This window comes from Balaenoptera physalus (genome assembly GCF_965194825.1).
Source record: "Balaenoptera physalus genome assembly, chromosome: 11".
Classification (NCBI taxonomy): Eukaryota; Metazoa; Chordata; class Mammalia; order Artiodactyla; family Balaenopteridae; genus Balaenoptera; species Balaenoptera physalus.
In genome coordinates, this window is record NC_138896.1 from 99,346,765 (window position 1) to 99,359,762 (window position 12,998).

The 12,998-nt window shown below is 49.2% G+C and overlaps 1 protein-coding gene across 6 annotated transcripts in view; it reads left to right on the forward strand.

Annotated features, from left to right (window-relative positions):
- Window positions 1–12,998, forward strand: part of ITPR1 (inositol 1,4,5-trisphosphate receptor type 1) — a 320,647-nt gene that overhangs the window by 254,953 nt on the left and 52,696 nt on the right. For all 6 annotated transcript variants that reach the window (XM_082412032.1, XM_082412033.1, XM_082412035.1 and 3 more), the window contains 6 exons: window positions 1,706–1,906; window positions 3,328–3,438; window positions 5,668–5,763; window positions 8,280–8,402; window positions 9,384–9,488; window positions 12,420–12,612. In XM_082412032.1, the coding sequence (XP_082268158.1) occupies window positions 1,706–1,906; window positions 3,328–3,438; window positions 5,668–5,763; window positions 8,280–8,402; window positions 9,384–9,488; window positions 12,420–12,612 (829 nt within the window). The remainder of the gene's footprint in view (window positions 1–1,705; window positions 1,907–3,327; window positions 3,439–5,667; window positions 5,764–8,279; window positions 8,403–9,383; window positions 9,489–12,419; window positions 12,613–12,998) is intronic.

Here is a 12,998-nt window from a genome sequence, read left to right on the forward strand (position 1 = left end):
CCTGGCCGTCTCCTGCCCTCTTCCTGAATACTCCTTCACTCCACCACTGCATGCTGAGGGGTTCAGCCAGGCCCTCGAACAGGTCGCATCTTCCCTGAGGGGCTGGAGCAAGAAATGGCTGCAGAACCCTCCTCTGGCTTCCTGTGACCCTTAGAAAAATAGTCACCTTACGAAAGCCCACGTGGTCTCAAATCACCTGTCCTTCCTCCACCTCCCACCTGGACCTGAGTGACTGTGCAATTTCTAGACTAGTCAGGAAGGCTCGAGCAGAAGGGCCTAAGGTTAACTTGGGGTGGGGGTGAGGGGGGGGGTTATTTTGAGGATGAGTCGAGCATAAACTTGATTACCAGCTTTTAATCTGGGCATTTATGGATGTTTTAATTACACAAGGAGTACATGAATATATTCTATGAAGGTTTAAATGAAAATAAGTGTTTGGTTTAAAAAAACAGTCCCTCTACCCATTCCCACTTCTCTACCCAGAGAGAACTACTGTTGGTTTGGACTGTATCCTTCCTGACCTTTTTCTGTATATTTGGATGGAAGCATTGGATACATATTAATCTGCTATTTGCCTTTTTGTTTTTTTAACTTAACAGTATGTCCTAGAGATCTTTCCATATTGGCACGTATGGACCTACCTCAGTGTTTCCAGCTTGTGATATTAAATGATGTTGATACACTATCATTTGTTTACTTCCCAACTGATGGGCGTTTAGCTTGTTTCCAGTTCTCCTCTCTCTCAAACAGTGCTGTAGCAAACATCCAGTACGTACTTTGTGAATAGTGATAGAAGTGGAATTACCAGGTCAAAAGTTAACATTCGTTTTATCTTTTGATTATACCTTTTTACTTTAAAAAGATACAATTTTCTACAGTAAACATGTGTAACTTTTATAACTATGCCCAAAAGAATATCTGTGGTTAATCTTCCCTTCTTTTTAAGAAGAGATTACTGGAGTCTATGACGAAAACAACTCCTCTGCCTCAGAATAGACTCTGTGTTATGAGGTGGTTGAATGTGGCTTGCTTGACTTTGTTGAGAAATTACCTGCTGTTATGTCTCTTGTTAGCACTGCAAGTTTACCTGGAGGGTCCATACTCGGGCACGTGCGCACAAGCACACACACATTTACTCGCTTTTGTTCCTTCCTTTAATAACGGAAGTGGCCAAACAAGATAAGCCAGGTTCCCAGCATGGCAGTGGGCTTAAGCCCAGCCTGTAACACTTTATTCTGTGATGCACTATCCTCAGTGTTAGGTTCTGGGCATTCAGCATCCAGACCACAGCATCATGTTTTAAACATTAACTACTGTCCTTGGAAGCGTCAGAAGACTCTGAACTTAACATGTGATGGGTGGGGAGGTGGGCTAGGGCGGAAAAGAAAGAAATGAGAACTTAAAAAAGGCTACTGGAGTCTGAACTGGGTTGTCAGAGAGGAGCTCTCCTCCCCTGCATCCCATACAAAAGCACCTTGGAGAACAGGCCACAGTGTTTGCAGCCATTGCCATAGACCGTGTCCACGGTTGACCGTCATGGGGGCTGACTGACTCTTCTCTTCTACCCAACACTGCATCTCTCTGCGTAATTGCTGCTCGATCCCAGGCCCCAACCAATTACATACCATCAAAAGGGCAGAATGAGTGACCTTTTCCCTCTTCTCTTTGCCTTTGTTCCCCCAACCTGGGGACTGCCCAACTGCAGAACTTCCTTCGTTGCCAAAATAACAAGACCAACTACAATTTGGTATGTGAGACGCTGCAGTTTCTGGACTGTATTTGTGGAAGTACCACGGGGGGTCTTGGTCTTCTCGGACTCTATATCAACGAAAAGAATGTGGCCCTCATCAACCAAACCCTGGAAAGTCTGACCGAGTACTGTCAAGGACCTTGCCATGAGAACCAGGTAAACCCATTTGCATTTGGGGGTGGAAACAAAAGTTTATCCTTTTGAAACGTTGTTGACAAGGACGAGTTCAGAAGTCATACAGCATCTACCTAGGGACCTAGGGATTCAGTAGAACTGGAGGCCTTTTCCCAGCAGTGAGGAAGGAGCAACCGAGCTTTATAATGTTCCAGACTAGGGATACATATTAAAGTTGGAGTCGAATGAATGTGACCAGGAGACTGGGCTCTATTTCAAATATTAGGAAAGACTCAAAAAGGGGCTACTTCATGGAAGGAGGTTTAAACCTAACTAGAGAGAAAAACCTTGCTGTATTATGAGACAACTTGAAAATAATATGAGAAAACGTATGATTGAGACTTTAACACCACAGACGTTCAGAGGAGAGAAGGACTCTGTTAGTCTTGACTTAATGCTTCTCGAGAAGTATATTTTTGGAGTGGAACCCAATAGTTTCTTGAGTAGAGTCATTGCTTATCCATGACGTCTTGCAGATTTCGTGTGGTTTTGCACTGATGCTAGAATGAGTATGACTTTGAGCTCAAATTATAGCTGTATCCTGGCTGGAGGGGGTAGGCCAGTGCTTCAATGGCCCATTATAAACCCAGTGGCCAGGAAAGGTATGACATGCTGTGTTACTTGGGAAGCAAGGCCAGAACCTTCACTCAGAAGAGAAGAACGGCTTACAAGAGGGACCACTTGCTGTATATTAAAAAATCTCATCTTAGTTGTCCGTGACTACGAAGCTAGCATTTTGTTAGATCCACTTTCATCTCCAGGCTTCCTGATGGGACCAATGGGGTAGTTTGAGGTAAAGTGAAAAGGAACAAAAAAATTACAACATGCTTTGGGGGAGAGCCTTTATCTAAGTGAATTTCTTTATAACCTCAAGATAGCTTTTCTGCCAAACAGAGGCCTGTTAAAAGGAGCACACTGGGGTGAATTCTGCTGCAAATGGGGATCTTACCTGGGGGAAGGTGATTAATTCTGATATTACGTGAATTAAAACTTGCTTTCCAAACTTAAGCCTTAAGCAAAAGTGTGCAGTACGAAAACCGAGTGATGTAGAGAGAATGCAACACACTTCTAAAGGGGAAAACAGCGCTCAGGACCCAGAATCAGTCACACACCATATTTTCCCTTAAGAACAAAAGCCCACCGCACTGTTTGGATTAGACGCGGCCAATTTATCAGTTACAGTGCATGGGGACTTTCCTACTGTTTACTGTTAATTCTGAAACTAGAGACTTTCATCTGTCTTTTATTTTTACCACTTTCTCACGGAAAATTTGCTGCTCTCCCCTAGAGACATTACTGGGACTGGCAAGCATTGTGCTGAAATTGTAGTTGAGCCTGTCGGCCTGTGACGTCTGATCTACGACCAGCGTTTGTGTAATGTCTGCATGTGTCTCTTTCCTCAGAACTGCATAGCCACCCATGAATCCAATGGCATCGACATCATCACAGCCCTCATCCTCAATGACATCAACCCTCTGGGAAAGAAGAGGATGGACCTTGTATTAGAACTGAAGGCAAGTAGGAATTGAAAGCAAAAGACAGTAGCATCTGGAAACCCTTTTGTGTATTGCCTGTGCACGCGACGTGGTCACTGCCTTGAAACTAACTACTAAAGACAGTTCTTTTAAAGTAAATGAATGATCCACGTTGCAAGTTCTGAGTAAAAGGCAGAACTTCAGTCTTTCCTTTCCCGTCCCAAGATAGGATACCAGCTTTTCAACTCACAGGTCACATGGAATGAGAAATCATCACTCAAAGCTGAGAAAGAAATTCGAACAGCATCCAAGAACTAGCAGCCTTGATTCTGAAAGCCGCAGACGGAGAAAGAATGGAAACTCCATTCCCTCTGTGGTCTCTCATCTTTCCCCCATTGAGGAGAAAGGGCCGGTTGAAGAATAGTACAGCTAAAAACTATCTAGGACCAAAAAAAAGTTGACCTTTTATATTATCCGGGAACACCTTTTTCTGTTCTGTGGTTGATTTTAGCAGAAGGGTGGTTCATAAATGTTGGGTTAAAATAAGGAGAGTTAAACTGTCCATAATCGTGCCTCTGGGCCTCTGATGAGTTTCTTTGCATCGTGTACAAACAGTGGATGACAGATGACTGATGTAGAAGCACCCTTGACATGCTGACTCCCTCTGATACCAAAATAGTTTTATGGGGTGACCAAGCTTAAGCACCTTGAAGCAGTGACTTCAAGGTGATTAAGCTGCTGGGTTTACAAGCCAGCCTCTGGGCTGTTTGAGAAGCTGATCCACTACTCCTGATGTTGATTTCTTGAGTGTACCAAGAAAATTAATTTTAAAAAATATTAAAAAAGTAAAAACAAATGAACAAAAAGCCCCTCACTTATCTTAGGGCTTCCAAAGATTCTCTGAGTCCAAAGTTTCAATTCTGAGAATCAGACTTGCAGCTCCATCCTGGTGTCTAAAGTATATTTCGAAATGTTAGCCTTACTGAGCACACTTCCTTTTCACCTGTTCCATGTTGGGGCAGGTTGAGATCTGCCCTCCCATCTTGCCCCTGTTTGCAGCACTGGGCACTTTATCACTGTCACAGGAGAGCCTGGACCTACAGGGTTTAGCTGAAAAGCCAATCTGTATTTATGGCCTCAGTGGTGCCGGAGGACAGAAAGGTCATTAGGGAAGGTGGTAACATAGAAGCCCACAGGAATTGCACAGTTATTTTTATTTTATTTTAGTATTTCAAAATGAGTGTCCAAACTAATAGATGGTTTGGGTGTATGGTTTAAGTGGATTTTTTTGGGGGGGTGGGGGGGCTGTTTTTAACTCCTTTGACAAATCGTGCTGTAGAAGGGACTTGAACATCATTCAAGCTCACATCCCTGGCTACCATTTATCAGAACATATATGATGAGAGCCTGAAATAAACTGAGAATTTCATGCATTCCTAATCAGCATTTCAGTGGCTTTTTCAACCACTCATCTGGTAACCTGAAGGTTATTATAGAAATTTCTGCTCTGTGAAAAGCCACCTTTTGACAGCACAACAACCCGATGGAACTGCTGTGATCTGTGCTTGGGGAGAAAAAAAAATACTGCCCCCTCTCACCGAAACAACAACTTTCGAGTCCTATACGTGAAGCAACATATGGATGAACATAGGCCCGGGGCCTAACATGAGCTCAAGTCAAGAAGTACAGGGTGCGGGCACATGAAAACTTTGAACGTAACGGGAAATGATGGTTTGGCATGACAATGGTGCTCCCTTGGGTCACTTCTGTTAACTGGCGTCGCTGTATCTCATGATGATAGTAGGGCTCGTGAGAGCTGAGAGCACTGTCGTAGGACGGGGCGGGAATTACCTGAATTGCCTGCCTTCTCTGACCTGCAAGGCTGAATCACAGTGTTTGTAACCACTCCCCACCCCCCGGAGGCGTCGTGGGTCTAGGTATCAGGTGCTTCCTGGCCACTGTCATGATGAGGGTCCCAGTGTACCCACAGAACCCATGTTTAAATGTCCGCTAGGGCTTGGACCAAGTGACATAAGGGGGCAGCTGTGCCCAAACCAGGAGGTGCCTCCTTGACCCCAGGCAGTTTCTGCGGCATGTTTTTGGGGCATCAAGTGGCACATTCTCAGTCTGGTGATGCTCTTGACCCATGCCCTGCCGTGGGGCAGAGTGTCTGTTTAGCCAGGACGCGGCAGCTGGTCACCCATGGTTCAGGCCAGCTGCCCCCAGACGCTCCTCTTCATTTCTTCCTCCCTTTGTGTCTCCAATTAGAACAACGCATCCAAGTTGCTCCTGGCCATCATGGAGAGCAGGCACGACAGTGAAAATGCCGAGAGGATACTCTATAATATGAGGCCCAAGGAACTGGTGAGTCGGACGGCTGAGCCTGTGGCCGTGGCACTGCCTAGCATCAGAGCTGCACTTGTGGCAGAGCAGGGCATCTGCCTCCTCGAGCTTTCTTTACGATGCCAACGATCAGAAGTGCGGAGAGAACGTTTGATTCGGGCCCCTGCCTAGGGCAGGGAAGTGAGCCCTACGTGGAGGAAGTGTCCTCTGCCTTCAGCACAAACACGCATGGAAGCCTCCCTGGCCTGTTTCCCTTGGGGGAGGCGGCACCGGGACAGGTCTGGGAGCCCGGCGGACTGGAATTCACGTCCGTCGCTCTGCCCTTTTCTGGGTCGCCTTGGGAGGCCCTTGAACTCTCTGAGCTGCGCTTCCCTCTTCCCTATAAGGGAGATGATGGTATCAGCTGGTCCAGAGGGTTGCTTTGGAGACAAGACAGATGATTCCCACGGGGCCCTGCACACGGTACCCGCACACACAGTAAACCCTTCGCGAACGCACGGCCTCCTCTTACTCATTCACTGCCGCTTTGTGCCGCGTCTCCTTCCAGGGCTCAAGAATTCACATCTCTTCTCGGTGCCCATAGTCTGGGCAACAGAAGGGTGTTTTGCGGGGTGCTGATGTTTTGGGTTTTTTAAAAAGGAAAACACAATCTTGTTTATATTTGGGGGGTGATATTCACAATTGGCTGTGACTTCCAGGCTGGGAGTCTGTGCTGCAAACTGTGAGACAGCAGCTCTCAGAGACGCTGAGCCGAGCTGAGGACGGAACTCTCTATTTGGACTTTTTCCCACGCAGATGAAGTGTAACTGACAGACCTAAATGAGGGCACTAAAACTTTCCTGCCCCCCGGTGACCCAGTGTGCACTTGGGGCCAGGCTGAAGTCCCTTTATGTGTTCCTTTAAATAAAGTTCACAGCGAGCCCAGCTCTTTGATCTCTGAGGTCAGGAGTGAGTTCTCAGCCTGAGATGGAAGTCCTCTCCGAGTTTACGTAATGGCTTATGTAACTGGGGTTGGGGGAGGCTGGGATCTGTCGCTCCTGAGTAGGGACGGAATGACTTAGCAGAGACCCCGCTCCAGTTCCCACCAATCCAGAGCACGCCCCATCTTGGGTGGGGGACCTGGCAGCACCCCGGGCTCTAGGTGCCACTGACTCCCGGGTCGCCCCCTTGTGGTTGATTAGCTTCATTCCCAAATCTCGGGGAAGAGTCAAAGGCTTCCCGGCGCAAACACGGTTCTGAGCATGCGCATAGCCAAGACGCTCACGTGTGCGGAACACGTGTGCACATTTGTCTGTGCACGCGTATGTGTGTGCGTTCAGGCTCCCACGTCCCGTGCAACACGTTGTCTGTTCAGTTTGGTTTTAGAGAAGCGAAGGGAAGACAAGCTCAGAGACCGAGGGTCTTGTCTCCAAAATTATTTCTAGGGCCTGACCTGACGTCAGTACAGAAATGTGCGGCCCTCTGCCGTGCTTGGTCCTGGATAATGAGAAATAATTCAGAGTAATGGCCTCGAGGCGATGCAGGAGGCGGAAATGGCTTCGGAGTCATCAAAGAAAATGATTAATTTTTAGCACAACTTAAGGGTGGAAAGCATTGTGTTCTTAATCGTTGAATGATTAAATCTTGAATGATAGGTTCATTTGATAAATATTGGCGGGGCCCTGCTTTGTCCAGGGCATTGTGCTGGACACCAGGGAGGGACTGAGGAATGGGCAGAGCCAGCCCTGTTCCTGGGGAGCTGAGGCCAGTGTCTGGGAGCAGGAAGGCCGGCACCGAAACGCTCTGGGAAGCGTGCTCTCGGCATGAGACAGTCAGGGTCAAAGCTCAGCTCACTAGCCGTGTGAATTTCAGCACGCCTCCTTCCTCTCTGGGTCTGCTTCCTCATCCATAATCAGGAGGAATCTCTGACATCTCATAAAATGTTTATGAGCATTAAAGTTTCTGAAAAAAATGAAGATACTAAGCACAGTGCTTGGCACATAGAAAGTGCTGGTCGATGTCGCCTGTTAGTGGTATTTTCTTCACATGGAGTAGGCTGTGGGAGACAGGGAAACATTTGGAGTCAGAAAATAGTTTCATCAACTATTCCTAAAGGCAAATGCTTTCCTTTTTAGTTTTTCCTGAAATGGCAAAGGTAGGGGACGGGGAGAGTTGGCAGAATGAAATGGAGAGAAAGGGAAAGCGTGGCTTCTAGCCTTGGTTTGTATCATATCATTGTTTGGAGGCTTTTTGTGTTTTTTTTTAGCCATTGTCCCGTTCTAAAGTAGAAGGGCATGGACCAGCCACAGAATGTCTCTTGGCCTCGCGAGAGCGAATGGGTTCCCCTCTCGTTTCATTGAAGGCTGATTGGTGGTGACTGCCTGCGATCATATTGAGAAGAATTCTGAGGCTGTGTCCACGCCTGCCGGCCGAGCGTACTGAGGCTGATGGCAGTGTCTTGCCCCAGGAGGGGAGGCTGATAGTATGCGTGCTGTCATTGCCAGTCCTACGTGGGTCTTCGTTGAAGCAGGAACTCTGTTCCCTGGCCCTTCTTGCAGGTGGAAGTGATCAAGAAAGCCTACATGCAAGGCGAAGTGGAATTCGAGGATGGAGAGAATGGCGAGGACGGAGCTGCTTCCCCCAGGAACGTGGGACACAACATCTACATCTTAGCTCATCAGGTGCCACCCCTCCCCACGCCCACCTGCTGGACAGGACTCCATGCTGTGTGCCCTTAAACTTACTTTTCCTTTACGGTTTTCGCCTGAGCTTGTTTGGGTTCGTGGTAACGGGTACTGCCAGCCACCTGACCAAGTGTGCCGAGGTCCAGGATGCTTCCATTGCCCATCACCGTAGGGTCATGTCCTTGGAAACCCCATGTTTCTTAAAAGCGTCCGCGCTGAGCAGTGACACTCGGATAGTTCATGGCTGTGTCTCAAGACAGTTGAAAGGAGGAGTTTTAGTCTTTTCATAAATATTGGCGAGTCTGTCTTAACCATCTAAAGAAATAAACCTCAGCTGCCTGGCTGATCGCACTTGGAAATCTTTGGGAACTTGTCATGATGACTTCTTTTTGTTTGCATTTTGGGGGATGTAGTAATACTTCCTACCCTGGCACCAAAATGCCCTGTTTCGTAACTCTCTTCCCAAGAGGCTGGGCTTTTGCAGACACTTCCTCTTTCTGGAGGCTGATGTGTGTGGGCAGCCGGGAACTCTGCTGCAGGCTGGCACTTCCTGTCCCTTTCACCTCTCTTAGGTAGAGGAGTTTGGTAGAAAACAATAATGGGATTGGGCCGGAGGTCGATAGATCCCTGCCCCTTATCTCCTCCGTTCCTGGCATTTAGCCCCTGAGAGGTCTCGGGACATTCCGAATGCCGGCTCCGTGGGGCTGGATGGAAAACCCCATCTCCCTCCTGCCTGGCTAAAGGAATCAGGGCAAAGCGGGACCTCGAGTGGGCACGCGCTTTCCACGCTGCTCTGCCAGCGCCCGGAATAGCTGCCGTGCAGCGCGCCCCTTGATGGGGAGGAGGGGCGCCCTCGCCCCCTTCGCCCTCCAGCTTGCTGTTGGTTACTGTACGTCTTCTCTACCCAGAGCTGGGAAGGAGCTGTGTGTTCCTGTGCAGAGAGACATGACTCCCCCGTTTTCTGTACTTGTGTTCTAGTTGGCTCGGCACAACAAAGAACTTCAGACCATGCTGAAACCTGGTGGCCAAGTGGAGGGAGACGAAGCTCTGGAGTTTTACGCCAAGCACACGGCCCAGATAGAGGTAAAGGCAGGGCAAACTCGGGGCCCGGGCCTGCGCCGAGGGCCTCCGGTGCGGGTGCCCTTGGCTGGGGCTGGCACGCAGTCCTTGGTCGGAGCGGTAAACAGGTCGTGGGAAGCTACACTGCACCAGGGCCTGCGCTCAGTGCTAACAGCCGGTGATGGCCAAGCCGGTCCCGAGGCCCACGTAAGGCCTGGCGAGAAGGCAGGCGAGTCCACACAAGGAGACGCGCCGTGCATTCTGACAGGGCCGTGAGGACAAACAGGGCATCACGAGACGGTCCCCCGGAGGGACCTGCTGTGGACTGTGGTGGTCCGAGAGGCCTGTTCTGAAGAACGGTATCTAAGCACAGACCTTCAGAAGGATGGGAATGAACAGGCAGAGCCGGGAGGCAAGAGCTTTGCAGACACGGGGAGGCCCTGAGGTGGGAGGTGAAGGTGAGGGGGTAGGATGTAGGGAGCTAGAGGGAGAGCAGCCCACGATCAGAGAGGAAAGACAGGCGGGCCCAGATCCTGCAGGACCGTGTCCGCCGTCCTCAGAAGAAGTCTGGGCTTGACCCTCAGGGCAGTGCAGAATCATGGGAGAGTTGTACACCGAGGAGTGATACGACCAGACCTGCCTTAGAGAAAACACACACAAGGAACAGAATCCTCTCCATTTCGCAGATGGGAAAAATCTGAAATAGGACTCAGAGAGGTTGTGTCATCTGTCCAGTTATCACTGTCAGGGCTGGAATTTTCACCCAAGTCTGGCGCTGACCCCCGAGCCTATGGGTGCTTTTTATGTTACCTGCCTTGTCTCCTGGCGGTCGGGAGAGCACAGACCTATGGGTGCAGGCTGTGGGCAGTAAGCGATGGTGTGTCTGTCTTGTTTGGCTAATGAGGAAATGCACAGATTCAGTATCAGCGTCGGGGCAAAGATTTTGAAGGACTCACAGACTCCTTTGGGCCGTGTGAAATGTTCAGGATGGAGTCTTTTAAGAGTATATTCTCACCCGCTATCTCGGGTCTCTGGGCTGTCCTAATAAAATGTATCATTTCACTGATTAGTTGATCATGACAGTGTGTGTAAGCACATATTCTTGATTTATTGTTAATGACCGGAAGTTTGTCCTCTGGCGCCCTTAGAAGATGAGCTTCAGGTGTTTGTGGTGTGGAATGTCAGAGGAGAAGGAGCCTTGGAGATCATCTCGAGCTCCTTGGCTCGCCGGGGAGCAGACTGACACTTGATCAGATTAAGAGGTGTGAACAAGGTCATCTACCCTGTTAGAGGTGGCAGAAGGGCTGAGTTCTGATTCCCAACTGTAAGTTTACTGAAATAAAGAGGCACGGATCAATCTTAAAGGCTAGAGAGAAGTGGCCAGGCAGGGTGTCCCGAGCTCTTAAATCCTGTTCCTGGGCAGCTGCCCGTACCTTCCAGCCTCCCAGGGAATTACCTATGCAAGGCGGAGGGCGCTGTCACTCCCTGGGGCTCTTGCAGACCCTCGTGCCTTCACTCTGGTCACTCGGGCCGGGTCGCCCTGGAGTCTGGAATCAGTTCTTGCCAGGGAGCCTCCTGTGTCCTCCTCCGTTGCCTCCTGAGCCCAGACACACTTCTGAGATCATGTTCCTGCCGTGTAAGGTGGGGCTGATCCAGAGCCCACTTGACGGTGTGAAGCAGGGCGGCGCTGGACAGTGGGTGACTTCAGACTGTGTGTGCACCCGTGTTACCAACCCCCGCACTACAATTCCAGTTAAATGAAGTTGGCTTATGAACCATGATTAGTATGATAAGGAAGCTTCCATAACCTGACCTCCAACTCACTTTGGAAGCCGTTGGTCTCAAGATGACGTCTCCCAGAATTTATGGAGGCAGGGCTGTGGGAACCTGTCTCGCTTCTGAGAGTTTCCCACTGCAGCTTGACCTGAGTCACCTCTCTTACTGCGTTGGGAACAGTGTTGGGAGAGAGAGAACCAGATCTTCTTGTAGAGGGCGTGGGCCCTGGGCCTCACCTGACTTGTCCAGCCTCTGGGGAGGAAGGGTAAAGGGAGGCCATGCCCCTGTGACGCTGCAGCCCGTACCCCTTTGGAAAACTCTGCCCCCCAGGACCATGACAATGTAGTGCTGAAAATTTTGAACAATCTCGACCAGACAACTCTCTCTGGGGACTGAGCCCATCTAGGAAGGGCCCGGGGAAAATCTGTGAGGTGTCGACCCCGGGACCCAACAAAGCTAGTTTAAAGAACAGTGAGTTCTACTCTACCAGTGTTAAATGGGCATATTGGTTCATGCATCGCACATGTTAGATGCCATGACAAGTCAGAGGTAGGAGGTCACTGCAACTGCATAAACCAGTGATCCCCTTGTAGAGTTCCTATCTAGGAAAAATAACGCAACTTTGCAATCTGAGAAAGGCTGTTAGGCGAGATTTGCACCACAGCCTAGCGCTGCACTGTTCAGTAGGATCGCCACTGGCCATGTTTGGCTATTTACATTAAAATTAAATATGAAACTCAGTTCCTCGGTTGTACTAGCCACACGTGCTGGTTCTCAATGGCCACATGTGACTAGTGACTCTCCTTTTGGACGGGGCAGGCACACAGATACAGAACCATTCCATCATTACAGAAAGTTCTACTGGATATCCACAGCCCAGAGCCTCATCTGAATATGTACACAAAACACACTTTAAGTTGTTCCGGGTAAAACTTAGTCACTAGTCAAAATAATGGGTCTGAAGTTAGAAAAATACTTTAATCCTTACCAAAACTGTTTTCTTATAGATCTAAGAGATACAGCCCAGTCTGGGGGCTACAAGATCATAGAAGACTCTGGATCAAGTCTGTGTTGTGCTTGATCTTCAATACCGAGCCCGTGGCCAGTGCAAAGATCCTTAGTTTTGTGTTGGTTTTTGAAGATGATGACTATTGAACCTCATCCATTTTTTCCCCCTAGATTGTCAGATTAGACCGAACCATGGAACAGATTGTTTTCCCCGTGCCCAGTATATGTGAATTCCTCACCAAGGAGTCAAAGCTCCGAATATACTACACTACAGAGAGGGATGAGCAAGGCAGCAAGATCAATGATTTCTTCCTGCGGTCCGAGGACCTCTTCAATGAGATGAATTGGCAAAAGAAGCTGCGAGGTAGGTCAGCAACGCCTCCAGAAGCTACAGAGACACGTGGTTCTGGGGTCTCACACAGCAGGGCTTGATGGTGGGTGCGTGGACCCCCAAGTAGGAGCGGAGCTGGTGCGATTTAGGATTCTGTCCCCCTCTGGGCACCAAGAAGACTGGGCACCTTTGGAGCTGAGAAGTGTGCCCCAGCCTCAGGGAGGCGCCTCCCCTGACAGGGCTTGCTTCCTGCCGCCTTTGATCTGATCCGCTTGCAGAGCTCCAGGGAGAACCTGGTGTGCCCTTTCTTGGTATCTTGATGTAGAAAATAAAAGGAGCGGAGAACAGGCGGGCCTGGCGCTCACAGGGTGGTATGTTTGAGCAGGAGATTCAGCCCACTTGAATGCTGATTTACTAGC